Below are 27,500 nucleotides of genomic sequence, written 5' to 3'. Positions count from 1 at the left end.
TTTACAGAAATGCTGGTCCTGATCTAACCCAGATCTTGGTACTGATGATTTTTACTTTCACGAACATTGTACAATGTAGGCTACACCAAAATTCATATTTGCTGCAGCCAAACAGGTACTTCACACAAAAATAACAATCTTGGGGCAGGGTGGGGGGGGGGGGGGTGAAATCCATTTATTGACCTCAGCTCCCCACTCCATCACACTGTGACTGAAACCCCAAAGGCATAACAAGGCATAGTGTAAGACTGACATACAAGAGAGAGACTGCAAATGCTGGAAAACTGGAGCAACATACAGAAGGCTGGAGGAACTCTCTGAGAGACAGGCAGCATCTTGGAAGGCAAAAGACATTCAACATTTAGGGCCAAAACTATCAGGTTTCAACCCAAAACATCAACTATTCATTGTCTTCTACAGATGCTGCCCGACCCGCTGAGTTCATCCAGCATTTTGGGCGTTGCTCCAGAGCACAAAGATTGCTTATTACATGTCCAGCACATGATCACTATTGCCCAAGCCCAAAGCAAAATACTGCAGATGCAGTAATTCTGAAATAAAATTAAAAATTATGCTAGAAACATTTTAGGTCAGGCAGAATCTGTGGGGAGGGAAGCAAAATCAAAGTCTCTATCAGAACCCCAGTTCACTGTAGATAGAGAGTGAGGTTACAGCTACTTCCTTCCTTTCACTGGAATCTTGGGTATAGTCTGAATCACGTTGATTTTGTTTTCCTTCGAAAACAAAAAAATAAAATGCCCTTAAGACAAAGAAAAATGCTATATTTTAGATGTAAACAAACTAAAGTCATATTTCTCATAACATAGTTGGATGCCATTCAGCCCATCAAGTCTCGGCAGCTCTCGGAGTAATTCTATCAGACATATCCCCAGTTTCCCTTGCATTCCCCACCTCCGGAGCTCCCTTCCTCCCCACCACACCCCCACCTCCGGAGCTTGCTTCTTCCCCACCACACCCCCACCTCCGGAGCTCCCTTCTTCCCCACCACACCCCCCACCTTTTCTGAGTTAACATTTTATGCTGCCCTTTCTTATCAACTTGCTTCTTCAGTTTGAAGAACACTCAATTTGGCAATATACTGAAGCATCCACTAGCTCCTTTTTAACTAGCTCCATGTGACAATCACGCTGCTGTACGAGAAGGAAATTCCACAATGACCTGTATTGACCACAGGGTGGGTTTTGGGCACCCAGCGAATATATATATACAAGGCTTTGATGCAGATGCAAGTACACCATGAGTATCTAAGCGACTTCCATAGAATACTTTAGCACAAAAACCAGCCCTTTGGCCCATCTGCAAAGTGCTAGCCTATTATTCTGCCTAGTTCCATTGACCTGCACCCGGATCATCACCCTCCATATGCCTTCCATCCACGTACCTGTCCAAATTTTTCTTGAATGTCAAAATTGAGTCTGCATTCACCATTTGGGGGGCATGGTTAGTGTAGCATTTAGTATGATGCTATTGTAGTGCCAGCACTGTCTGTAAGGAGTTTTATGTAAAATGTTGTCCCCATGTTTGCACAGTTTCCTCTGGGTGCTCCGGTTCCCACCACCCTTCAAACACACGGGGGTTGTAGGTTCATTGGGGTATTTGGACATCACAGACTTATGATCTGGAAAGGTCTGCTACCATGCTGCATGTCTAAATTTAAATTTCAATTAAAATATTCCGCTGGCACCTCATTTTAGACCCTCGCCACCCTCTACATGAAGTAGTACCCCAATTTACTTTTAAACATTTCACCCTAAACCCACGTCCTCTCGTTCTTGTCTCACCCTGAACCCACATCCTCTCGTTCTTGTCTCACCCTGAACCCACGACCTCTCGCTCTTGTCTCACCCTGAACCCACAACCTCTTGCTCTTGTCTCACCCTGAACCCACGTCCTCTCGTTCTTGTCTCACCCTGAACCCATGTCGTCTCGTTCTTGTCACACCCTGAACCCACGTCCTCTCGTTCTTGTCTCACCCTGAACCCACGACCTCTCGCTCTTGTCTCACCCTGAACCCACGACGTCTCGCTCTTGTCTCACCCTGAACCCACGTCCTCTCGTTCTTGTCTCACCCAACCTCAGAGGTAAAGTTTACTTCCATTTCCTCTATCTATACCCTTTATGTCCCCTCATTCTTTGATGCTCCAAGGAATAAAATCTTATACTTTTTAACATTTCCATGCAACAGATACTCCAGACCAGTTCTGAGGCTGGTTAAAACCTAGCCAGTGGGGGCCATTCATGCATTTCAAGACTGCTTTGAGCACACTGACTGGTGCATGTTCAAGGAAGCAGCAACTGCTGGCAACTGCATCAATCTGGAGGAGTACATGGCACCAGTGACCAGCTACATTAGTAAGTGTTCTGACGACATCACTGTGGCCAAGACCATCATTACTTGCTCCAATCAGAAACCATGGATTGCCTTCAAAGCAGGCAACAAGGTAACCTTAGTTATTGCAAAAGCCAAGCTGTCTAATGCCATCAAGGAAGCAAAGCCAGCACATTCACAGTCACTTCCTGGAGAGCAAAGACATGATGCATGTGGAAGGACATCCAAGATATCACCAACCACAAGACTATATCATCTGCCTGTGCTGGTGATGCCTTCCTCCCAGATGCTCTGAACAACTTCTACGTGCATTTTGAGGGAAAAATTAATGTGGCAGCGAAGAAGACTACCCCTTCTCCAAATGATCAGGTGCAGTGGCCGAAGTGAAGAGAGAGTTAGGCAAGGCCAACCCACAGAGAACTGCTGGAGCAGATACCATTCCCAGCAGAGTGCTCAGGAGATGCACAGCTCAGTTAGCAGATGTTCTCACCAGCAGCTTTAACATTTCCCTGGAAAACGCCATGGTCCCTACGTTCTTCAAAGCCACCACCATTATCCCCGTGCCGAAGAAGTCATCTGTGTCCTGCCTCAATAACTACCGTCCATTGTCATGAAGTGCTTCGCAATGCTCATCGGGGGCACATCAAGCTCCTGTTGCCCGTCACTGGACTCCCTGCAATTTGAATACAGACCCAACTGCTCTATGGATGATGCCATCACCACCACCCTTCATATAGCCCTCACCCACCTGGAAAATAAGGACTCGTATATTCGAATGCTGTTTATCGACTTCAGTTTAGCATTCAACAATCATACCTCGATACTGTTAGGTCTGCTTTGTTCATGAATGAGTGAGACAAACACCAGACTGAGTCGAAATCAGGGTTCTTTGTTCTTTATTACCGGATTGTAACACTTGCGACTAACAAAGTTAGTCGGAGAATGCATTCTGCCGTTATCAGCAAAATGGTGATTTTTTATACCCTTGGATATGTGCTTAGAACATCATCATATCATTACTTGTCCAATGACTAAAACTGTTGCTATCCTTTCCCTGCTAGCTTCCTGCCTCTCAATCCATCAATGTCTCTCTTATCTTGTAAGTACAAGGATGCATTTACATCTTGTTACAGCCCTGTACATTCCCATCTCATGATGTTTTACCTAACAGGAGTACAAGGACACCTCCCCTTCTTGTTACTGCCCTGTACAGGGTAACTCCCTACACATTCCCATCTCATGATGTTTTACCTTACAATACCTGATAAGGAAGTTGAACCTGCTGGGTCTAAACATCTCCCTCTGCAATTGGATTCTTGACTTCCTGTTGGGGAGACCTCAAGCAGTCCAGATCAGTAACATTACTTCCAAGACCATCACACTGAGCACAAGGCCCCCCCCCAGGACTGTACAGCTAAACACAGCTCAAACCACATCATCAAGTTCACTGATGACATGACCGTGGTGGGCCTCATTAGTAAGAATGAGGAGTCAGTGTACAGAGATGAGGTGCAGTCGCTAACGGATTGGCACAGAGCCAACAACCTGTATCTGAACGTTAACAAAAGAGATGGTTGTCAACTTCAGGAGGGCTTGCCGGGGGGTGGGGGAAGGAGGTGGTTGGGTGGAGGGGGCATGCTCCACTGACCATTGATGGCTCCAACATTGAGGTCATCAAGAGTATCAAGTTCATTGGAGTGCATTTGGCAGAGAATCTCACCTGGTCCCATAACACCAGCTCCATAGCCAAGAAAGCCCAGCAGCGCCTCTACTTCCTGTGAAGACTGAGGAAAGTTCATCTCCCACCCTCCTTCCCCACTACATTTACAGAGGATGTACGGAGACCATCCTGTGCAACTGTAGCATCACCTGGCTTGGAAGCTGAACCACCTCGAACCGCAAGACACTGCAGAGGATAGTGAGGTCAGCTCTCTTCCTACCATGAAGGACATCTACAACACTTGATGCAGGTGAAAGGCAGTAAACATTGTGAAGGACTCCACACACCCCTCACATAAATTGTTCTCCATTCTGCCATCTGGTAGGAGGTACTGTAGCACTCGGGCCTTTACGTCCAGATTGGGCAATAGCATTTTCCCCAAGCCATCAGACTCCCGAATTCCCAGAACATATGTGGATAGTGTACCATGGACCTTTACTGTATATGTCTTAATATTTTAATGTGTAACTTCTATTCTAACTTATATTTATAAGTTCCGTGGCCCTGGAGAAACACTATCACATCTTTACCAAGCGAGCATGGTATGAACAATAAATAAAGGCGACTTCATCAGTTTCTCAAGTTCAAGCAACATCTGTGTAAATCTCCTCTGCATTTTTTCAATCTTACTGACATCTTTCCTGTAGTTAGGTGACCAAAACTGCACACAATACTCCAAATTTGGCCTCATCGATGTCTTGCACAACATTTATCCCAACTCACATACTCAATATTTTAATGTATAAAGGCCAATGTGCTAAAAGCTCACTTTATGACCCGATCTACCTGTGACACCACTTCAGGGAATTACACATCTGCATTCCCAGATCCATCTGTTCTACCCTCTCCTCAGTGCCTTTCCATTTACCGTGTGTGCCCGACTTGGTTCGTCCTGAAATATCCTGTCAGTCTGTATTAAACGCCATGTGCTATTTTACAGCCCATTAATCCAGCTGGTCCAGATCCCTCTGCAAACTTTTTGAAAGCTTTCCTCACTGTCCACTACCTCTCCAATCTTTGCATCATTTGCAAATCTGCTGATCCCATTTACCACATTATCATCCAGATTGTGATGTAGATGACAAACAACAATGGACCCAGCATCGATCCCTGAGGCACATCACCCATCACAGGCCTCCAGTCAGAGAGGCAATCATGTACTACCACTTCTCCGGCCAAGCCAATGTTTAATCTTATTTACATCCTCACCATGAACACCAAGCAACTAAATGTAAAGTCAATGTAAACTGACAATAATCAATACTACCTAGGCTTTTCTTTTTTCACCAAAATAAACTATATTCACAATAAAACTATGTACAAAACTGTGCAGTCTTTTTGCATCTTTGGTGTCAAATTCATACATTCCATTGCTGTATAGTGTTACATTCATTCTCCAATTTGCTATGCAGCATTATTGTCACTCCTGCGGCCCTTGAATTAACTGCCCATCCGTTGTTTGAGGGGCTTTTCCTCTGGTCTCAGCCCTTCAATGTCCAATAGCAGAAGGATCCTGGACTGTGAACTATTGGAACCAAAGGGTTAAGTAATCATGGAAAATATGCCTATGTACCATTCATTATGTATTCATTAATCCATTACTATGTAACAATTTACTATTTACTTCAATTATACTGTTTAAGGGAAATATTAATGCAATTAAGTAACAGGCACAGTATGGAGAAAAGTTGGCTGATTATAGTATGTGTAAAATTTGTTGCCTCCAAGGTTACACTGCTAATTGTAAAACAGACATAGGAGAAAAAGGATAGCAGATAGGAGAAGTTAGACAGGATGAGGTTGGAGGAACCATAGGGACAGTGATTTATTCTGAAACAGGCCAGTGACAGGAAGATAAGTGGATTGCAAGGATAAGTGATAAGAGTACCATGACTGAGAATGTCAGAGACAAACAAAATGGATAAACCAATTTAGTAGGAATATTAAGTCATAAGGGTACACGGGAGGTGTTGATTAGAACAGAAGACTATGGCCAGATGAAAACAAAGAAATAATTAGAAATACCTGGGGTATGAATTGACCTGATCAAAACAACAGGATGTTCTGGCCTTGGGGATTAAGATAGGAGGTCTACACCATAGATAATTGCAGAACAGGAAATTGCTTGAGATAAATTTTATGCAATGAGTCTATCAAAGAAAGCCAATCTTGGTCAATGTAACAATGTTGATCTATATAAGCAGAAGAGACTGGACAGTAGGAGTCAGTCTTGGGGAATAGCTCACTGAGCAGGTGACCTATGAACTAATGACTGAACCAGAGCTGTTAAGCTTTATTCTTGTACTATGTAATAAACTGATTGTGAAACCGAATACCTTCTCCTATCACTTCATTCAACGAGAACGCTGGACTCAGACGACACATAGACCAAATTGAGGGTAGGGTAAAGCCAGAGTCCGACAGAATCTTTCCCACAGGCCCTCGTGCTGACTGCGCCAAGCCTCTGTGCATTCCTCAGCACGTACTCCTGGAATGTGCCAGTCTGCAGCAATCCCTCACCAATATTTCAGTGTGCTAGAAGACCAACAAGTCTTGGGCAGAGCAAAGAGCATCTTTCACCAAGTGGATCATCTTCCAGTAACATGGGGCTTTTTTTTTGGAGCATAAAGGATGAGAGGTGATTTAATAGAGGCCTACAAGATTATGACAGGCATAAATAGGGAAGACAGCCAGCAACTTTTAGCAACTACCAGAGGACATCTGTTTAAGGTGAGCGGAGGAAAGTTTAGGAGAGACAACAGAGTTAAGTTTTTTTCCCCACTGCCTGGAATGCATTGCCAAGGGTGGTGGTGGAGGCTGGTACAATGGGGACATTTTAAAGGACCCAAGAAATTAGATTGCTTGAAAAATAGAAGTTAATGTGTGTGAGGTAGGGAAGGGTTAGATCAGTGGTTCTCAACCTTTTCCTTGCCACTCACATACCACTTTAAGTATTCCCTATGCCGTAGGTGCTCCGTGATTAGTAAGGAATTGCATAAGGTGGTTTGTGGGTGGAAAGAAAAAGAATAAGAACCACTGGGTTAAAATGTAAACCTACTACACAACAGAGGTTGGCATCTATACTCTGCATGATTGAGGTAAACAAGACAGCAGGTGCAGGGGTCAAGTACAACATACAAAAGTGTAGGAGAAACGCAGCAGGTCATGCAACATCCATAGGAAGTAAAAGGCCTGGAAAGTAAAAGGAAGTAAAAGTAAAAGGAAGTAAATGTTTTGGGCCTCCACTCACAAGACCATAAGACATAGGAGCAGAAATAGGCTGTTCAGCCCATCAAGTCTGCTCCACCATTTAATCACGAGTCCAACTGCCCAGCCTTCTCCCCACAACCTTTGATGCCCTGGCTAATCAAGTATCTATCTGTCTTAAATATGCCCAGATGGCCTGCCCTCCGCAGCCACTTATGGCAACAAATTCCACAGATTTACCACCTTCTGGCTGAAGAAATTCCTTTGCATCTCAGTCCTAAGCAATCGCCCTTCAATCCTGAAGTTGCACCCTCTTGTCCTTGACTCTCCAACCATTGGAAACAACCTTTCTACACCTACTCTGTCCACACCTTTCAACATTTAAATGAGGCTTTCTTGCTTCCCTCCCGCCATGCCGAAAGGGAAGAAAGCCAAAGGAAAAAAGGTGGCCCCAGCCCCTTCCGTGGTCAAGAAGCATGAGGTTAAAAAAGTCGTGAATCCTCTCTTTGAAAAGAGACCCAAGAACTTTGGGATTGGTCAGGATATTCAGCCCAAGAGGGACCTGACAAGGTTTGTGAAATGGCCGAAGTACATCCGGCTTCAGCGCCAGAAGGCAATCCTATACAAACGACTAAAGGTGCCTCCTGCAATCAATCAGTTCACCCAGGCCTTGGACAGGTAGACTGCCACCCAACTCTTCAAACTGGCACAAAAGTACAGGCCTGAAACTAAACAAGAGAAAAAGCAGAGATTACTGGCCCGAGCTGAACAGAAGGCAGCTGGGAAAGCTGATGCCCCCACAAAGAGGCCAGCTATTCTTCGATCAGGTGTGAATACTGTCACCACATTGGTGGAGAATAAGAAAGCACAACTGGTGGTAATTGCACATGATGTTGATCCTATTGAATTGGTTGTATTCCTGCCTGCACTCTGCCGTAAGATGGGAGTTCCTTATTGCATTGTCAAAGGCAAAGCCAGACTAGGACGTCTTGTACACAGGAAGACTACCACCTGCCTTGCTTTTACACAAGTCAACCCTGAGGACAAGAGTGCAATCGCCAAGCTGATTTTTTTTTTTTTATTTTTTTTTTTTCACACCATAAATCACATTAGCCATGCTACACACTTTTTTTTTTTCACACATATACAGTATCGCCAAGCTGATTGAGGCTGTGCGGACAAACTACAATGAGCGATATGATGAGATCCGTCGACACTGGGGTGGTGGGATCCTTGGACCTAAATCTATGGCTCGTATTGCGAAGCTGGAGAAAGCCAAAGTCAAGGAATTGGCCACCAAACTTGGTTAAATTGTGTCAACTCTGCTCATTGTACATATATAAAAAGAATCATAATTTAAAAAAAAAACATTTCAATGAGATCTCCCTTGTTTTAAATTCCAATGAATACAGGCCAAGCAAATATTCCTCATATGATAACCCTTTCATTCCCAGATTCAATCTTGTGAACCTCCTCAGAACCCTGTCCAACATCAGCACATCCTTTCTTAAAGGAGGAGCCCAAAACTGCTCACAGTACTCCAAGTGAGATCTTAACAGTGCCTTAGAAAGCCTCAACATCAAATTCCTGCTCTTATATTTTATTCCTCTTGAAATGAATGCCAGTATTGCAATTACCTTCTTCACCTGCTGACTCAACCTGCAACTTTACCTTCAGGCTCTCCTAAGGACTCCCAGGTCCATTAGGAATGTGGAAAACAGCTTGTATAATGTTGGATTGGGGGGGGGGGGGGGTGTGGAGGGGAAGGACGGAGGTGGAAAGAAGGGAAGGAGCACAAACTAACAAGAGGTCACAGGTGGAAACAGGTGAGAGGGTAAAAGAGAATCTTAAAAGTGATAAATGCAGAGGGCAAAGAGCCAAGAAGGGTACTTCACTGGCTCGTATTGCGAGGCTGGAGAAAGCCAAAGCCAAGGAATTAGCCACCAAACTTGGTTAAATTGTGTCAACTCTGCTCATTGTACATAAATAAAAAGAATCATAACTAAAAAAAAAAGGTGAAGGAAGTGATGGAGAGCTGGAGAAAGAGAGAGACCAAGGGAAGGAGTTAACACAAAATGTATAAGTCAAATCCCTGTCCACTCTCCCCTTCCCACCAAATAATCCCTCGGTGCCTATACACATGAACGCAAGAAATGTTACACCTATGCCCACACTTCCTCCCAAACAGTCCTTCCAAAAGAAACAACATTTCACCAGTGAAACTACAGGAGTCATCTACTGCATCCAGTGCTTCTAATGCAGCCTTCTCTCTATCGGGGAGAATAGATGCAGACTGGGAGATCATTTCATTGAGCATCTTCATTCTGTCCACTGCACGAGTGGGGATCTCCCAGTGGCCAATTATTTTAATCCCACATATCATTCTCACGTCTGTCCATGGCCTCGTGAACTGCCAAACCAAGACCACCCACAAATTGGAGGAACAACATCATCTATTCCATCTGGGCACTCTCCAACCAGATGGCATTAACATCGACTTCTACAATTTATCTGATCTCTCTCATTTCCTATCCCGCTGTCTCCTTTTCTCCAGCTCCCCACCCACTTCCCTGCCATCTCCAATCAGAGCTACCCTTTCCAGCCCTCTGCCCCCTCACTTCTCAGCCCTATTACCTTTTACCTGTCAGTCTGTATTCCTCCCCTTTTCTTTCTCCCTCCTTTCCCACCCCCCCCCCACCCCTTTTTCATTTGGGCATCTCCCTGTTTTTACATTCTCCTGATAAATATCTTGCTTCCTATGGATAAAACTGCAATAAGTATCTTGATAAAAAATCTGACAAGGAACAGGTTAGTCAACTCAAGAGCAACAGCAAAAGTCAGCCTTCGTCTGTTAGGTCTGACTGGTTCCAGTTCACTGTGTGCTCAGTTCCACCTTGGCATTCAATTTCCTGGATCTTGCAGAATTCCCCATCATTCCTTTGCTTTCTTTCCTACTGCATCTGTGCCTTCAGCTCCCCGTGGCTCCAGCAACAGGACTCTAAATCCTGCACTTCCTTTCTCGACTCCACAAAAAGAACCCCACCGCTTCAACCAAGTTTTGAGTCACATCTCTGGATATCTTTTCTTTTTTAGGGCAAAATTGATGGAGCTACTGCCTCACAGCTCCAGAGACCAGGTTGAAACCTGATTTCAGGAGCTGCCTGTGTAGAGAATCAGAACCTGTCGACATGAACTCATTACAGAATTCGTTATTCTGCGGCAACATTTCAAATTCTCCTATAAATTACATTTTTAAAATAAATAAATGAGTGTAAAAGAAGAGAAAGTGAGATAGTGTTTCATTGTCCATTCAGAAATCTGATGGCAGAAGGGAAGAAACTGTCCTTACACCATTGGGTGTTCACCTTCAGGCTCCTGTACCTCCTTCCTGATAGTTGGTGAGGATCCTTGAGGACAAAGGCTGCTTTCTTAAGACACTGCCTCTTATGGATGCTCTCGATGGAGTGGTGCCCACGATGCTGCTGGCCAAGTTCAAGAGGATGTAATTTTTTTCCCGTCCTGTGCATTGGCAGTGATGCAACCAGTCAGAATGCTCTTCACAGTATACCTGGAGAAATTTACAAGAGTCTTTGATGACAATACCAAATCTCCTCAAACTCCTCACGAAGTATATCTGCCGATGAGCCTTCTTTGAGTTTACCTCGACAGGACAGATCTTCAGCAACATTGACATCCAGGAATTTGAAGTTCTTAACCCTTTCCACTGCTGACCCCCTCAGTGAGGACTGGTTTATGTTCACCTGATTTCCCCTTTCCTGAAGTCCACAATCAATTCCTTAGTTTTGCACTCAATTAGCTGATACATTTCACACCTGTTTGCTTCCTCATTGCCATCTCCGAATCAGCTGATGACCGTGATGCCATCGGTAAATTTGTAGACGGCATTTGACTTGTGCCGTGCCACACAATCATGGGGAAAGAGAGTTGAGCAGTGGGCAAGTATGCATTCTTGAGGTGCACCGGTGTTGATCGTCAGTGAGGAGGTGACATTGTTTCCAATTCAAACTGACTGTGGTCTTCAGATGAGGAAGTCAAGGATTCAGTTGCAGAGTGGACGTGGTGGGTGCAGTGACAATGCAGTTCTGAAGCTTGCTAGCTAGTACTGAGGTTTTGATGGTGTTGTAAGCCGAGCTGAAATTGATTAAAAAAACCTGTTGTACACAATGCTGTGGTGTTTGTGATCCAGGGCTGAATGGAGTCAGTGGGATTACATCTACTGTAGAACAATTGTGCAGTGGTCCAGCTCTTTACTGAGATACAAGTTAATTCTGGCCACGACCACTCTCAAAGTATCTCATCACCTTGTGACTCCAGTGGTCTCCTGCCTGGGTGCTCCTGTTTCCACATCCCAAACATCTGCTGGTTGGTAGGTGAATTAGTTGCTGCAAATTGCCCCTCGTGCGCAGGTGAGGGGCACAATCTGGGAGATATTGATGGGAAAGTGGGTAATATGAAATGGGATTGCCAAGGGATAGGTGTAAGTGGTTGGTTGATGATTGGTGCACACATGATTGGCCAAACTGACTTGTTTCCAGTCTGTACCATGCTGACTTGTATTTGATAATGTTCCTTTGGGTGTTAGACACCAAATAAACTCAGCAGGTCAGACAACATCCACAGCAGGAGAAACAGTCAACAGTTTTGGTCTGCGACCCTCATCAGAACAGAGTACAAGAGACAGCAGCTCTTGGAGGTAGGAAATAGAGAACTGTCTTGGTCTGAGAAATAAGTGTTAAGGGCAAGATAGTGGAACCTGCTCTGCAGTCTTCATATATCAGGCATCCGAAGAAAAATTAAAACTTATTAAGTATACTAAGATTTATTGAATGAAGGTTCTCCAATTTCAATAAACATTGATCATAAAATGGGCACAAGATTCTTTTAATCAAAATCCTGATCATTTAATACAGAGAAATGCTAGGTGTTGCATTTTGGGAGGTATAACATGGGTAGGATGTGCTGATCTGGGGAGTGCTGAAGTGCAGAGGGGTCTAGGAATATGTACTAGGTACATAGTACCTTGAAAGCAGCATGACAGGGTGGTCAAAAAGGTTTTCAGCGCATTGGCCATCGGAGCATTGAGTATAGAAGGGGAAGATCTTAATGGTTCTTTTGCATCTTTATTGACACTAGATTCAGTTTTTTCAAGGAGGTTACCAGGAAAGGTGATGAAGGACTACATGGACTTTAATAAGGTGTTGACAAGGTCCCAACTGGAAGGTTGGCCAAAAAGGTTCAGTCACTCAGTATTCAGGATGAGGTAATAAATTGGATTACATTGGCATTGTGGGAGAACACAGAGAGTGGCGGTAGAGGATTTCTTTCTTCTATGATTGGAGGCTTGTGATTAGTGGTGTGACTCAGGGATGCATGCTTTGTTTATTGTTGTTTGTCACCTGTATCAAAGATATAGATGATAACATAAATTAGATCAGCAAGCTTACACAAAGACTGGAGGTGTAGTAGACAGTGAGGAAGGCTTTCAGAGCTTGGAGTGGGATTTGGAATTGCCGGAAAAATTGGCTGCAAAATAGCAAATAGAATTTTATGTGGAAAAGTATGAGGTGTTGCACTTAGGTAGGACAAACCAGGGTGGGACCTAAATGGTAGACAGTAGGAAACTGAGGAGTGCAGTTGAACAAAGAGATCTGGGAATGCAGATATATTGTTCCCTGAAACCAGCATTACAGGTAGACAGGATTGTAAAGAGAGCTTTTGACCCATTGGCTTAATAAATCCAAATATTGAGTAGAGGAGTTGGGATATTATGGTGAAGTTGCGCAAGACATTGGTGAGGCCAGATTTGGAGTATTGTATGTCATTTTGGTCACCTAACTGCAGGAAAGTTATCAATAAGATTGCCCTTCAAGTTCCAGTAACATCTGCATAAAACTTCTCAGAGTACAGGGAAGATTAAACAGGCTAGGACTTTATTCTCTGAAGCAGCAGTGAATGAGGAGAGATTGATAGAGGTTAAACAAAATTATGAGGGGTATAGACAGAGTAAATGCAAACAGGTTAGGTGACACAAGAACTATAGGGCATGGGTTAAGGGTGAAAGAGGAAAATGTTCAGGGGAACTTCTTCAAAGGATGGTAAAAATGTGGAACAAGCTGCCAGCAGAGGTGGTGCATGCAGGCTTGATTTGGACATGCAAGGGAAATTGTATAGATATATAGATGAGAAGGGTATGGAGGGCTATGGTCTGGGTGCAGGTCAATGAGGCAGGCAAAAGAATTAAGAGTAGTTAGGTGTGGACTAGATGGGCTAAAATGCCTGTTTTCTGCTGAAGTGTTCTATGTTGGGAGGTCATGTTGCAGTTGTAGAAGTCGGTGCTGAGGCCCCATTTGGAGTATTATGTTGTCTTGGTCACCATGATACAGGAAAGGTGTTGTCAAGTTGGAGAGGGTACAAGAGTGATTTACAAGGATGTTGCCTGGACTCAGGGGCATGAGCTATAGGGAGAGGTTGAGCAGGCTAGGGCTTTATTCCTTGGAGCGCAGGAAGATGAGGGGTGATCTCATAAAGGTGTATAACATCATGAGAAAAATAGATCAGATGTGCAGAGTAGGGGAATCAGTAACTAGAGGAAAGGGAGGGGGGCATAGCTTTACCAGGGACCCGAGGGTTAATTTTTTTTTAATACACAGAGGGCAGTAGGTGTATGGAGTGGGCTGCCGGAGGAGGTGGTTGAGGAAGATAGTACTGCAACATTTAAGAAACATTTAGATGGATAGGATAGCTTGAGGGATCTGGACCAAACACTGACAGGTGGGACTTGTCTGGGTGGGACATTGTGCACCTTGGTTCAGCATGGGCGAGTGGTGCTGAACTGCCTCTGCTGTAGAAATTGGCTCCTTGTACTTCAGATCCTTCCAGTCCACAATCCAGGTTCTGACACTTCCTATGCATCGCCAAGTTCTGAACTCACAGCCGATCACCTCCCGGCCTCCTTGCACCTTCCCTCCAGTTTCTCGCTTCCTACTTTTCCTCGCAAGTTCAGGGGTGAACCTGCACTCCCTTTGCCTCATTCTTTGCCTCCACACCTCCCACGATCCCTGGCCAATATGAAATACCCATGGCTGCATCTTTCGACAGAGAGGAGCATGTTCCTGATGGAGTGGGGGCGGGGGAGGAATTAGTGTAGATCAGCATTACAGCCAGCATGGATGAGCTAAAAACAAGGGCCTCAGCGAGATAAATTTCTCAAGCTTGAAGCCCTTCCACTCTCTCTCTCTTAACAGGTTTCCATGTATGTTTCTCCACCCTGCTCCAACTGTGTCCTTATTGTGACCTTTCCAGATATTCACTAGCATTCCATTGATTCTATCTCCTTATAAGGCTCTTGGACTGATGCTGCTAAGATTCCTAACACTCAAACTTTTACCCAAGGATTTTCCATGTCCCATGTGGCATTTTACACCACAAGAACTGGCCATTTGATCCATCACACCTCTGCTAGCTCTTTCCCTAGAATCCCTTTTTTTCCCAATTTTCTGTCCAAAGTTCCTTTTGAATATGCTCCCTTTAAGAGAGCTGATGAGTCAGATTTTACAAATGCAGAGACAGCAAAGGTACATCAAGTTTGTGGAACGAGGAGGATATCTGGCCTGCTGAATATTTGATGATAGGGGAGGCATTAACTGCTCCATTTGGTGTTTCATTACAAGGAGATATTTAATGTTGGACAGATGTGCCATGCAGCAGCTGCTATGACATGTGACCAAGGTTGATGATAAGCAAGCCAGCAGAATAAGTTGGGCTGAAGGGCCTGTGTTTGTGCTGTGGAGCTCGGCAACTCAACAACAGAGAATCCTTCATGCCCAAAGCACCCTGTGGCCCTGTTCAGAGTTGCACGATAAGTGAGTATACCAAGTTGGAGACTTGCTCCAAAGTGCCATTGCAAGCACAATGGGCTGAATGTCCTCCTGTGCATGAGATTCTGAGGTTGTCAAGTACCATATGGCATGGAAACAGGCTCTTCTGCCCAACTTACCCACTCCCACCAACCTTGCCCCACTTGCCTGTGTTCAGCTCATTCTCAAACTTTTCCGATCCACATACCCACTCAACATCTTTAAACCATGTAATTATACCCACCTCCATCACTTCCTCTGCTTCTCATTTCATATACCCATCATCCTCTCTGTCTCCCTTTTAAATATTTCCTCTCTCACCTTAAACCTATGCCTGCATGTTTTTGATTCACCAACCCTGGGACAAAGACCGATTATTAACCTTGAGCATCACTGCATTAGCCATAAATTGCTGGCAAATGTGACATTGTGAAACTCCCCCTACCCAACCCACCCTCAAAAACATGGGCAGAGCCAATAGAAGGGACTGGTGTGCAGCATAAAACACAGCACAGGACCAATAAGGGAAACGCCTCACTAAAACCAAGCAAAACTATGCCAAAGATGTGTGGTTTTCTGGGTTAACTGGCCACTAAAAAGTGTCGCTAGTATGTACTTGAGTGGTAGAATCTGCAGGAGTTCGTGAGTTACTGCTCCCTTCGGTCAGAAGCCTAAAGACCAGCACCTCTAGCTTCAAGGACATTTTATTTTCCAACAGCTATCTCCTCACACTGCCCTCACCATAACACTACCTCAAGCCCACCAAAGATCTGTCTGCACTACAGACTCAGACCAGATCTTTTGCACGAACCATATGTGTTATTTGTCATTGTTTTTATCCACACTTTTTTTTCTCTTATGTGTTGTGCTTTATGTACCAGGAAAGCTGTAGCATGAGACACTGCCTCAAGAAGGCAGCCACCATCATAAAGGACCTCCATCACCCTGGTCACATGACCTCTTTAGTGAGAAGGTAGTACCCAAAGGTAGTAAAGGTACAGAAGCCTGAAAAGCAGCACCTCTAGGCTCAAGAACAGTTCTTTCCCATAGTTACACTAATCAGGGACTGTTCTAACACCACAAAAGGACTGTCTGCACTATTGCAAAGTCGTTTTTTTTCTTGTACAATGGTAAATGTGAATATTTATTATTTATCCAGCTTTTGTATCTCTTTAGCTTAATTTAAGAAATGCAATTGAATTTTATACACACACCACACACACACACCACACACACCACACACACACCACACACACACCACACACACACCACACACACACCACACACACACACACACACACACACACACACACACACACACACACACACACACACACACACACACACACACACACACACACACACACACACACACACACACACACACACACACCGGCTGCAGGAAGTAAGAATTTTCGTTCATGTGCACATTGCACAATTTACATGACAATAAACTCATTAACAAGCAAGACTTTCATTGCATCTGTACATTGTACTTATGTAGATGAGAATAACCTTTAACGAAATAGAATGGGAGGAATAATAAAAAGCATTAGTGTGAGATTAGACAAGATTAGACCGCAGAGCCCACCTCACTGACAAAAGGCAAAGGAGGAAAAACCCAGCACCCAACCCCAACCAACCAATTTTCCCCTGCAACCGCTGCAACCATGTCTGCCTGTCCCGCATCGGACTTGTCAGCCACAAACGAGCCTGCAGCTGACGTGGACATTTACCCCCTCCGTAAATCTTCGTCCGCGAAGCCAAGCCAAAGAAGAAGAAGAGACAAGATTAGTACAAAATTGGTTGGCATGGATGAAAGGGTCTGTTAATGTGCAGTAGTCAAAAATCACTGGAGAAACTCAGGTCACATGGCATCAACAGGAAGTAAAAGGTGGGTCCTGAGCCCTTCATGGGGTAGATTGGAAATCAGCCCTGATTAAAAAGGTGGGGAGAGAAGAGAGGGAGGAGAACAGAGAAGTGATATTGGAGAGGGTAGAGAGCTAAGAAGAGAGGCTCTCTGATGGGAAGGAGACAGAGGGATAGGGAAAGAAAGAGACTGGGGGAAGGTTAACTGAAATTGGAGAAGATGATATTGATGTTCTCTGGTTAGAGACTGCCAAGATGGAATAGGGTGTTGTTCTTCCAATTTGTGGGTGGCCTCGACTTGGCAAACTTCATGAGTGGGGAAAGCCCTTCTTAACCATTAAGGGACAGGTCAATCCTGAATCAATTCAAAGCTTCAGGAGAAACTCCTTTCACATTTGGTGGAGAGAAGGTGAATCCTGCTCCCTCAGGGAGAGGTTGAGGTGAGTGGTAGTGATCAAGGGAGGACATGGAGGAAGAAAGGGGGTGATGATGGACAGGAATTACGTTTAATCCTTAACCACAAATCTAACACCAGCACAGAACGGAGGGGGTTTGAAGAGCAAGTAGTTTTCTTGCAGTGGATATGAAGTTGAATTTCGATAAGAGACTGGCACGTTAATCAATAGCAACTTTTGGCATCAACATTGTAACCTGCTTTTCTGATATTCGATCAATGGAGCCTGTTAATTCTAGCACAGGGCGTTAGCAATCTTGGTTTATAACATAGCTCAGTACAGGGTCTTCAGCCCATGATGTTGTGCTGACCTGTGTAAACCCTACTTCACAACAATCTGACCCTTCCCACCGTCACATCCATGACTTCCATTTTTCTTACATTTTCTTGCAGTGGCAGGCTGTTCTGGAAGCACAAGAGTTGCGATTCTAGAACAGTCAGGGATTACTGAATTGTGTCAGTACAGGTTGAGAAAGTACATTATCCATATCCAGAGGAGAAAATGAATTGGCCCTCACAATACAGGACACATTAGCCACAGGCAACCTTTACATTACAGGTGATCAGATAATGTGGATTCTTTTAGGGTAAATTTCCAAATCACCAGCCTAAAAGTGAGATCGGGAATAAAATTCACTCTCAGAATGTGCAAAAATAAAAGTAAAATAAACACTTGATTTTTTTCCCCCCGAACTGCCATTGTGTGACATGTGCAGGTGAAGTAGCTTGGCGTTACGGAAATTTATTTATTAGCAACTCCCTCCTCCTCCCAATGTGGGAACTGTCACTCACTGCTGTGGATTGCGGTGTGATAAGTACCCCACTCACTTTCGCCTTGGAAACAGTAGCCCATTGGGTTATTTCCCATCAGCTGATTTTCTGGGTTCTTTTGTTGGCCCACGGCACCCGGCAAAGGACAAGCAGGTCACTGGAACAACCTCAGCACCTGTGAAGGTTGGCGTCCATCATCATTTTGGGTCAAGACCCTGAATCAGGACCCAAAACTCCATGGATGCTGACTGACTCTCAGCTCTTCCAGCATTCTGCTTTTGTTCTAGATTCCAGCATCTGCAGTCTCCCTCATACCGAGAGGAGCACCTGAGAAACTCTCCTACTCCTGGGGAGATACAATGGAGTTTTGGTGCAGTATCTCTGACACAGAGAAACTCTGTCCCTCCAGAATCAGCCTGGGTCCTACTGCTCAAGAACTGAGCACAGGACTTGAACCAAGGACCCATCAGTAAAATAGACCCCTCTGATGGTATCATCAATTTTTTTTTTAAATAAATAACTAAATTTAGTTTCTCAGCTCTCCTCAACCAATAGCAACTTGGAGGGATTTCTGCCCAGGAGTAAAATGACCAGTCAAAAGTGAAGGAATGATTGGATTGTAATTTCACACATAGCCTCAGCTACGGTCTAATTCTCTCCCTCTACATTGAAGGTGGATTTAAAGAGTTTTCAGCAAGTTGAGAGATTGGAAGATCTCCCCAACTGTGTGGTGATACAAGCCAGTGCATCCACACCCCCTCCCAATTTAACCACTGTGCAACATCAATCGCCACATCACTTCCTCATCTCAACCTACCACGCAAATGATTTAAATAATTTACGACGTGAAACCATTCTCCAATTTATCAAGCAACATAGCCCTTGCTTATACAGTCATCCCATTTTCTCCTGAAAACAATCTGGCAGCTGTTTTTGCCAATAAAACTCTGTATCTGGAGTTTACATTTATTCAGCTGTGATCTGTATTGCTCAGTTTTACAATACATATAAACTTTTAGACATGTCTGACATTCACAGCAGACACTTTGGTTCAAGAGTAACTCCAGGAAGGAGGATAACATCTGTTACTTCATACATTCATCAAGATTCAGCTTCCATATAAGAAGACACATAAATTCTCAAAATAAACCAGAAGTTTATGGAACTGAAACTGAAATGTGCATCTATAGAGAAACACAAACTGCTGGAGGAACTCAGTGGGCCAGACAGCACATCTGTCAAAACCAATAAATGGTCAATTTTGGGCCCGAACCCTTCATTCGGATTACAAGGGCAGAAACCAGAATGAAGGTGGGGGGGGGGGGGGGGGGGGTGGAATCACAGGCTAGGAAGTGACAGGTCAATACAGGAGGTGGGGGGGGGGAACAAATAGGGGGAAAAAGCTAGGAGGTGATAGAAGAAAGAAGCAGAGGGCTGAGGAAGAAGCTCCCCGATAGGAGGAAGAAAGGGAATGGGTGGAGTGCTGGAGGAAAGAGGTGGGGGAGGGGAAGAGAAGGAAGAATGAAATCAGACAGATCAATGGAATACCAGGTGTTGTTCCCCCAAGTTGCAGGTGGCCTCAGTTTGGACAGTCTTACCAGTGTGGGAACAGGAAGTGGAATTAAAGTGGCTGTTGCCCTGGATGGAGCAAAGGTGCTCAACTAAGAAGTTTACCATTTATACACATCAAGAAGCAGGGACAAATATTCTCCAAGATCAATCAAATTTGACTGAGCAAAAAAGTCTTGGGGAAAAGGATCAAGGAGGAGAGGGTTCAAAAGCAGGAGAGGGTGAAGGAGAGAATTCCAGACCTTATCCAGGAACCAGGGAAAAAGTCACCAACAGCTGATCGATTATGTCTCCTCAAGCCAGAACTGAGGCAGCACTGGAATTTAACACTTTACTATATATTTGGAAGCAACTTGCAGGAAATCAAACATTTGGTGGGGGGTGGGGTCGGGGGGGGGGGGGGGGGGGGAACGACTGCTAGAATGGTATGACACATTACTGGTGTGCAGGTTGCTGACACACCCAATGTTTTAGGAGAAATTTGGAGAGGTTTCAATGCTGGTAGCAATGCTCGAGATGTTGACAGGATTACAACCACTGCAATCACACTGATAACAACCTGCTTCGACATTCTGAATTTTCTAATCCTATTTCTCAAGCTACTATGTCCCAGTGCCTTACTGAGGGAGTGCTGCATTGTCACAAGGGGTGGTGATTGTGAAAGGTTAAAAAGGGGCAGCATCGGTTCATGCAACGCCTTTACAGCGGCAGTGATTGGGATCGGATTTCAAACCCCACGTTGATGGAGTTTGCACATTCTCCCTGTGGGTCTCCCCACTTCCCCCCCCCCACCCCCACAACGGGCTCCGGTTTCCTCCCAGGGGTGTAGGTTAATTGGATGTAAATTGGGCAGCACAGACTTGTGGGCCTAAATGGCCTGTTACTGTGCTGTATGTCTCCATTTCAAATTTAAGCCAAGTGCCGTCTGCTCCCTCTAATCTAACAATATTAATTTGAAGATTTAGGGAGCTCTCCCTGGTGATGAAATGTAATCCTCCACCAACAATGCAAAATATTATTTCGTCATCATCTGATTTTTGCTTGTTGAAGCTTCCTGTGCATGCCTTGGAAACGCCTCCCCCCACCCCACCCCACCCCCCCCCCCCCCTCACAAGACCTTTTGAACTAGTCTAAACTTTAAAGGTTTGTGAGCAATATATTCCAAGAGTAGAAAATAGCAGGTCAACATTCAATTTACTCAAAGCCTGATCATAAACCAATAACAATCGTCCACAACCTTAAATACCAAAAAACACAAACTCTTAGACTTTGTATTGACAACATTTCATTACTGAAACAAAGATTAGAGGTATTGTGGTCAGTGAGGAAGGCATTAAAAACTTGCAGAGGGATTTGAACCAGCTTGAAAAATGAGCTGCAAAATGGAATTTAACGAGGACAAGTTTGTGTTGCATTTTGGAAGGACAAACCAAGGTCGGACCTGCATGGTAAACTGTAGAACACTGAGGAGTGCAGTAGAACACAGGGATCTGGGAAGACAGGTACAGAGCTCCTTGAATATGGCATCACAGGTGGATAGGCTTGTAAAGAGAGCTTTTGGCACATTAGCCTTCATAAATCAGTATCAAGTTTAGGAGTTAGGATGCATAACAAAGTAGTACAAGGCATAGGCAAAGCCAAATTTAGAGCACTCTGTGCAGTTTTGGTCATCTAACTACAGGAAAGATATTAATAAGATTGAAAGAGTGCAGAAAAGATTTATGGGATATTACCAGGACTTGAGAGACTGAATTACATCAAAAAGTTACACAGGTTAGGTCTTTATTCTCTGGAGCATATAAGAATGAGGGGAATTTGATCAAGGTATACAAAATTATGATGGATATAAATGGAGTAAATAAAGGTAGGCTTTTTCCAATGAGGTTGCGCGAGATACAAACCATACCACATGGGTTAAGGGTGAAAGAGAATTTTGGGGGGAACATTAGGGGAAACATCTTCATGCTGAGAACAGTGAGAGCATGGAATGAGCTCCCAGCTGAAGTGATGAATTCTGGCTCAATTTTAACATTTAAGAAATACTTCGATAGGTACGTGAATGGGAGGGTTATGGAAAGATATAGAATGTGTGCAGGTGGGATAGGTATGTGGATGGGAGGGGTATGGAAGGATATGGAATGGGTGCAGGACAGAATAGTGGTTCGGCAGAGACTAGAAGGGTCACATGGCCTATTTACGTGCCATAATGTTCTATTGTTCTACAAATGGCTTCACAAAAACCATGTTCATCTGAGAGGTTAGACAAAGCAAGGGTGAGGACTTAAGACTAAATAATTAAAAAGAAAAAGAAATTAGAGAAAGAAAATTCAACTTGTCCAAAATGAGAGAAACACTTCAACGAGATTCATATCTGGTCAGCTACTGGATGTTCCCAGTGCTACTCAAAACTATTAACTTTACTGCAGGACACCAAAGGTCTGTTTGCACTGTGACAGTTTATGTTACATTTTATATTGTATATAGATATGTTTTATAGGAGATAAATTGTGGCAGGTTTTTTTAAAAGTGTAGGTCACATATAAACACTTCAAAACAGATCTCATTTAAGAGTGCCTTTGCACAAACTTTGAAGGATGCCTACAAGGACTTCACAAGTAGGTGTTAATTGGAGTAATGGATCATTGTTTTGGAAAGCAACAGATGAATGAACTCAAAGATTAGGTCTGGAGACACAGTCTGTCTAAGTGCAGTTGGCAGTTCTACAAGGGTCATGTGTTTTTTTCTGAGTGAGAGAGAGGGAGAATTCAGTTCTACAGTTCAGCAGTAGCTGGGACTGGAACATGACAAGCTGGTAAGCTTGTGGAAAAACCCAATTTTGAAGACAGGTTGGAAGTTCTTAGTTCAGCCTGGTCAAAGCCCTTGTGGTCCATAAAGGAGGAGATGGCTGGCTGCATAATGTTTCACTTGAAATAAGTGAAACAGAAGAGGAACTCTGTGGTGACCTGAAAGAAAGAGGTTATCATCTGGAAAACTCTGATGGGGCAAGTTTCTTCAGCAAGACACTGAAGTGGCTGAGCAGAAGGGATCAGTTGTTGGTGCCCAATGAGATCTCTCTCTGAAAACCAACAAGAACCTTCCTGAGTGGTAACCATTTACCTTTCAAGCACCAAAGCCTGGTGAACTTCATAAATGTTAAATTCTGTGCACTGTATAAGAATTGCCTGTAACCAGTGAACTTGGAGGAGTGAGAAGTGAGATTGGACTGTGAATCAAAGAACTTTTCTGAACACACACACGTTACATACACGTGCGGTTAGAATTAGAAGGCCTCCAACCTCCTGCTGGAAGTAGGTGATGCAAGTAAATAGTAATAAGTTAAAGTGTGATTCTGTTTTCATGTTTAAAGATAATTAAAAGCAACTTTTGTTTAAGTAACCATTTGTCTTGGTGAATCTCTATTGCTGCTGGGTTTATGGGTCCTTTGGGCTCATAGTTTTTGAACTACTGCAAGTGTGAATATTTATCTATCCTTGTATAAACATTTTCTTCTCGTGATGCATTGTTTTAATTTATCTTCCACTTACTGTTTGCAAGCAGGTTCAGAATACCCATGTAGCGGCAGGATGCAGGAATTTCATTCCATCTGCACACAGTATACTCATGTACATGACAGTATACTCTCATCATGAACACAATAAACACACGTGATTACATACGTGCTCACTGTTCTGGTGAATGCTCCCAACTTTATACATGGAGAGAAATGGTAACCACAAGCAACACAGGACAAAATACCAGCCCTCTCATATCTCGGACATGCCAGTATGTGTAACCACAGGCAACACAGGACAAAACACTTGCTCTCTCGTGCATTGGACGCATCACTATGTGTAACCAAGAATAAAACAGTACAAAACGCTCAGCCGCTAATGTCTCGGATGGGCCACTACGTGCAACCATGAATAATACAGAACACCTGCCCTCTCAGGAGTCGGACAGGCAGTACACATAACCATGAGCCACAAAGGACAAAACACCCACCCTCTCGTGTCTCGGATGGACTGGTGCATGCAAGTGCCCACTCACCCTCCAGGAGTACCTCCTTTCCCGCTCTCTTTAACACCTGCACTGCCTCATCATGTGTCGTGTCTCGCAGATCCACCGAATTCACAGACAAGATGGCATCCCCCACATACAGGGCCTCTGTCTGGTCAGCCGCCAGACCCTTGAAGATCTTTGAGATCAGGATGGGCATCTTGTTTTCCTTGCCTCCCTTGATGCTGATCCCCAGGCCTCCAACCTCCTGCTGGAAGTAGAAAAGAAGGGTTAGTCGGGGAAGTGCAGGGCACAGCTGGGCATCCCCAACCATTCCTGCACAGCCATTCGCAAGCTCACCAACCAGCTTTGAGTGGAAGATGTCACCTGAAGGTCTCATCCTCAAGATAGGAGACCACTCCAAGAAGACAGAACAGTCCGGCAGGCCATTTGGCCCATCTGTATATGCTTACCATGATGTTCAAACCAACCTAAAAGATCTGATGGATACCACCCCCCCCCCCCCATCTCTTTCATACTCATGGGTCTACCTGGAAGCCTTTTGAACACCACTATTGTATCTACAAATTTGCCGATTATAACACAGTAGTGGGTTATATAAAGAAAGGCAATGAGTCAGCATACAGGATGGAGATCTAGAGTCTAAACATCTGCTCATCTAGCTCCCAGTGGTAGTTAATAATAAAGATTCACCTGGAAGGGGTAATCTGGATGATTGACAAGGCAGGGCAGTAAACATTGTCAAAGGCCTAGTTAAAGCTATGGGGACAAACCCCCAAATACTGGACTACATGGGATCCAGGGACCACCTGGTTGGACACAGCTGAGATGGACTAGAAGGTGTTGTTCCTCCAGTTTTACGGGTGGTCCCAATTTGGCAGTACAACAAGGACCTCACAGTGACCAACCATTTTAATTCCACACACCATTGCCACAGCGACATGTCTGCAATTGGCCTCATGTCCTGCCAAACTGAGTCTACCCACAAATTCTGTCTGGACACTCTCAACCAGACGGCATTAATATCAACTTCTTCAATTTCCAATAACTCCCTCGCCCAGTCTTTCTCTTTCCCAAACCCTCCTTTCTTCCAACTCCCCATGCCTTCCCTTACTTCTCCAATTTGAGTTACCCACTCTTAGCCCTCTGATCTTTTCCCCATTGATTCTTCACTTCTACTCACTCACCTGTACCTGTTAGGCTGTCCTCCTCCTCCCTACCTCTACGCTTTTATTCAGGAGCCTGTCTGCTTTTTCAGATTCCTGACAAAGGGCTCCCATGGATGCTGCATGAGCTGGTAAGTTTCTCCAACATTTTTGCATTTGATCCCAGTCATCTGCAGTGACTTATTGTTTAACTAAGGTAACCTGGGGGTGGGGGAGGGAGGGTTTAAAAAAAATCTGAGGGGTAAATGTTTCACACCAAATAGATGATATCCGGAATGAGCTGTCTGAGGTGGGGTGGAGATAGGAACGGGACAACATTTTAAGAGGCACCTGGACAGCTGTCTGAATGAGCAGGGCATAGAAGGATATGGAGTTAATGTGAGATTAGTACAGCAAGGACAAAGTGGATTAAATGGCTTATTTCTACACTATATAATTTTACCACCTGATAAACCTCACCTTAATCTCACCTTGCATCTACTAGGGAAAGACCCTCACAGAATGTCTAAAACAAGAATGCGTAGAGATTTACAACCAACAAATAAAATAAAATTAAATATTTAGATGTGTTTGTAGACATTAATTATTAGTCATTGTATCAGTTAAGTTATGTGCCTATATTAAAACAGATTAAAGCAGATTTGATTAAGTGGAAAGATCTTCCATTAACTTTGAGTGGTAGAGTTAATTGTATTAAAATTAATATTTTCCCCGAATTCAATATTTATTTCAGTCAATACCTTGTTTACTTTCAAAAGGTTTTTTTTTCAGGATTTAAATAAGGTAGTGCAGGAGTTTTTATGGAAAGGGAAATTAGCTCGAGTGGCATTGTATAAACTTACATGGAAATATGCGTTAGGTGGACTTCAGTTACCACATTTTCAAAATTATTATGAAGCGGCCCAGTTGAAATTTATTAGCAGGTTGATGAATCTAGATCAACCTCCTAGCTGGGCTAAGGTGGAAATGGCGTGTATTTCTGAGATCGAGGTACATGAATTTATATTTTGTTGGAATTTGAATTTGTTACAGGAATATAATATGCCAGTATTGAAACATTTGTCTGGATTTTAAAAATAGGGTTTTGGGATCAAAAGATAAATTATCAATTTTAACTCCATTGTATAATAATCAGCTTATTTCTTTTTCAATGTTTAATAATTATTTAAAGAGTTGCGATTTTAAGGGTATAAAGACAAAACAGGATTGTTTTGAAGAGGGAAAATTTCTTTCTTTTAATCAATTGAGAGAGAGATTTGATATATCTGTAAATTTTTTGATTGTGCTTTACCAACTTAGAGCCTTGGTAAAGGATAATTATGGCAGAGAGATGAATTTATTTACTTTGTCGAGATTCAAGTCTTTGATTTCCTCTGTACCAAAGAAGGGTTATATTTCAGTTATGTACAATTTATTACAAGATAATATGAATAAACCAGATTGGGAAAAATCTAAACTTAAATGGGACAGTGATTTATTGTTTATTTTTCCTGAAGATGATTGGGCGGATATGTGTCAGAACAATGTAATCAAATTGACTAATGTAAGATATGGAATGGTTAATTATAATTATTTACATCAATTATATTTGACTCTGGAGAAATTGAAAAAATATGGGTTTAGTAATTCAAACATGTTTTAGATATGATTCATGCATTGGAACTTTTTTTTTTACATGCTGTTTGGACTTGTGTTAAAGTTTAACCATTCTGGCAAGGAATTAAAGTAGGTTTGAAAAAATTGTATAACTTTACGTTACCATTAGACCCAATGATTTTTTTGTTGGGTAATTTGAATTCATTGAGGGGATTATGTTTGGATAAAATTCAAAATGTTGGTGTTATCAGTAGAGCGTAAATGTGTTGCGAGTACTTGGAAAGCCAATACTGAGATTAATATACTATGTTGGCAGAATGAATTGAAACTTGTATTGTTATGGAAAAAATTACATGATTTACATGATAATTATTCCCTTTTTGTTAGCAAATGGTCTCCATATTTGGAATATATGCATTTAGATATACTTTGAATTGTTCGTAACACTTGTAACTTTTTAAATATAATTTATATTTTTGCCTCCCCTTAAGGGAGCTGGCTGAAGGGGTGGGTTTGGGTTTTTTAAATTTTATTTTATTTTTCTGGGGTTTTTTGAGTTTTTTTTCTTGTGTATATATATATATATATATATATATATATATACACACACACACATATCTTTGTAAAATACATTTTTGATTATTGGGCTGTATGTTATGTTTTTTCTATCTTTAAATAAAGTTTGAAAAAAAAATTTACAACCACAAAACCATAGAACCCTACAGCACAGAAACAGCTCCTTCAGCCCTTCTAGTCGATGCTGAACTGTCATTCTGCCTAGTCCCACTGACCTGTACTCCAAACATAGCCCTCCATCCCCCGCCTATCTGTCAACATTTTTCTTAAGTGTCAAAATCGAGCCCACTTCATCATTCCATACTCTCACCATTCTCTGTGTGAAGGA

The 27,500-nt window shown here is 43.2% G+C and overlaps 1 protein-coding gene and 1 pseudogene across 1 annotated transcript in view; one reads left to right on the top strand and one right to left on the bottom strand.

Annotated features, from left to right (window-relative positions):
* Positions 1–27,500, bottom strand: part of sntb1 (syntrophin, basic 1) — a 125,225-nt gene that overhangs the window by 96,298 nt on the left and 1,427 nt on the right. Inside the window, 1 exon segment of the mRNA XM_069920951.1 lies at positions 23,865–24,084. Within this exon segment, the coding sequence (XP_069777052.1) occupies positions 23,865–24,084 (220 nt within the window).
* LOC138755268 (large ribosomal subunit protein eL8-like) lies at positions 7,660–8,632 on the top strand (annotated as a pseudogene).

Source organism: Narcine bancroftii, chromosome 2, assembly GCF_036971445.1.
Source record: "Narcine bancroftii isolate sNarBan1 chromosome 2, sNarBan1.hap1, whole genome shotgun sequence".
Classification (NCBI taxonomy): domain Eukaryota; kingdom Metazoa; phylum Chordata; class Chondrichthyes; order Torpediniformes; family Narcinidae; genus Narcine; species Narcine bancroftii.
This window is presented reverse-complemented; position numbering and strand designations above follow the sequence as displayed.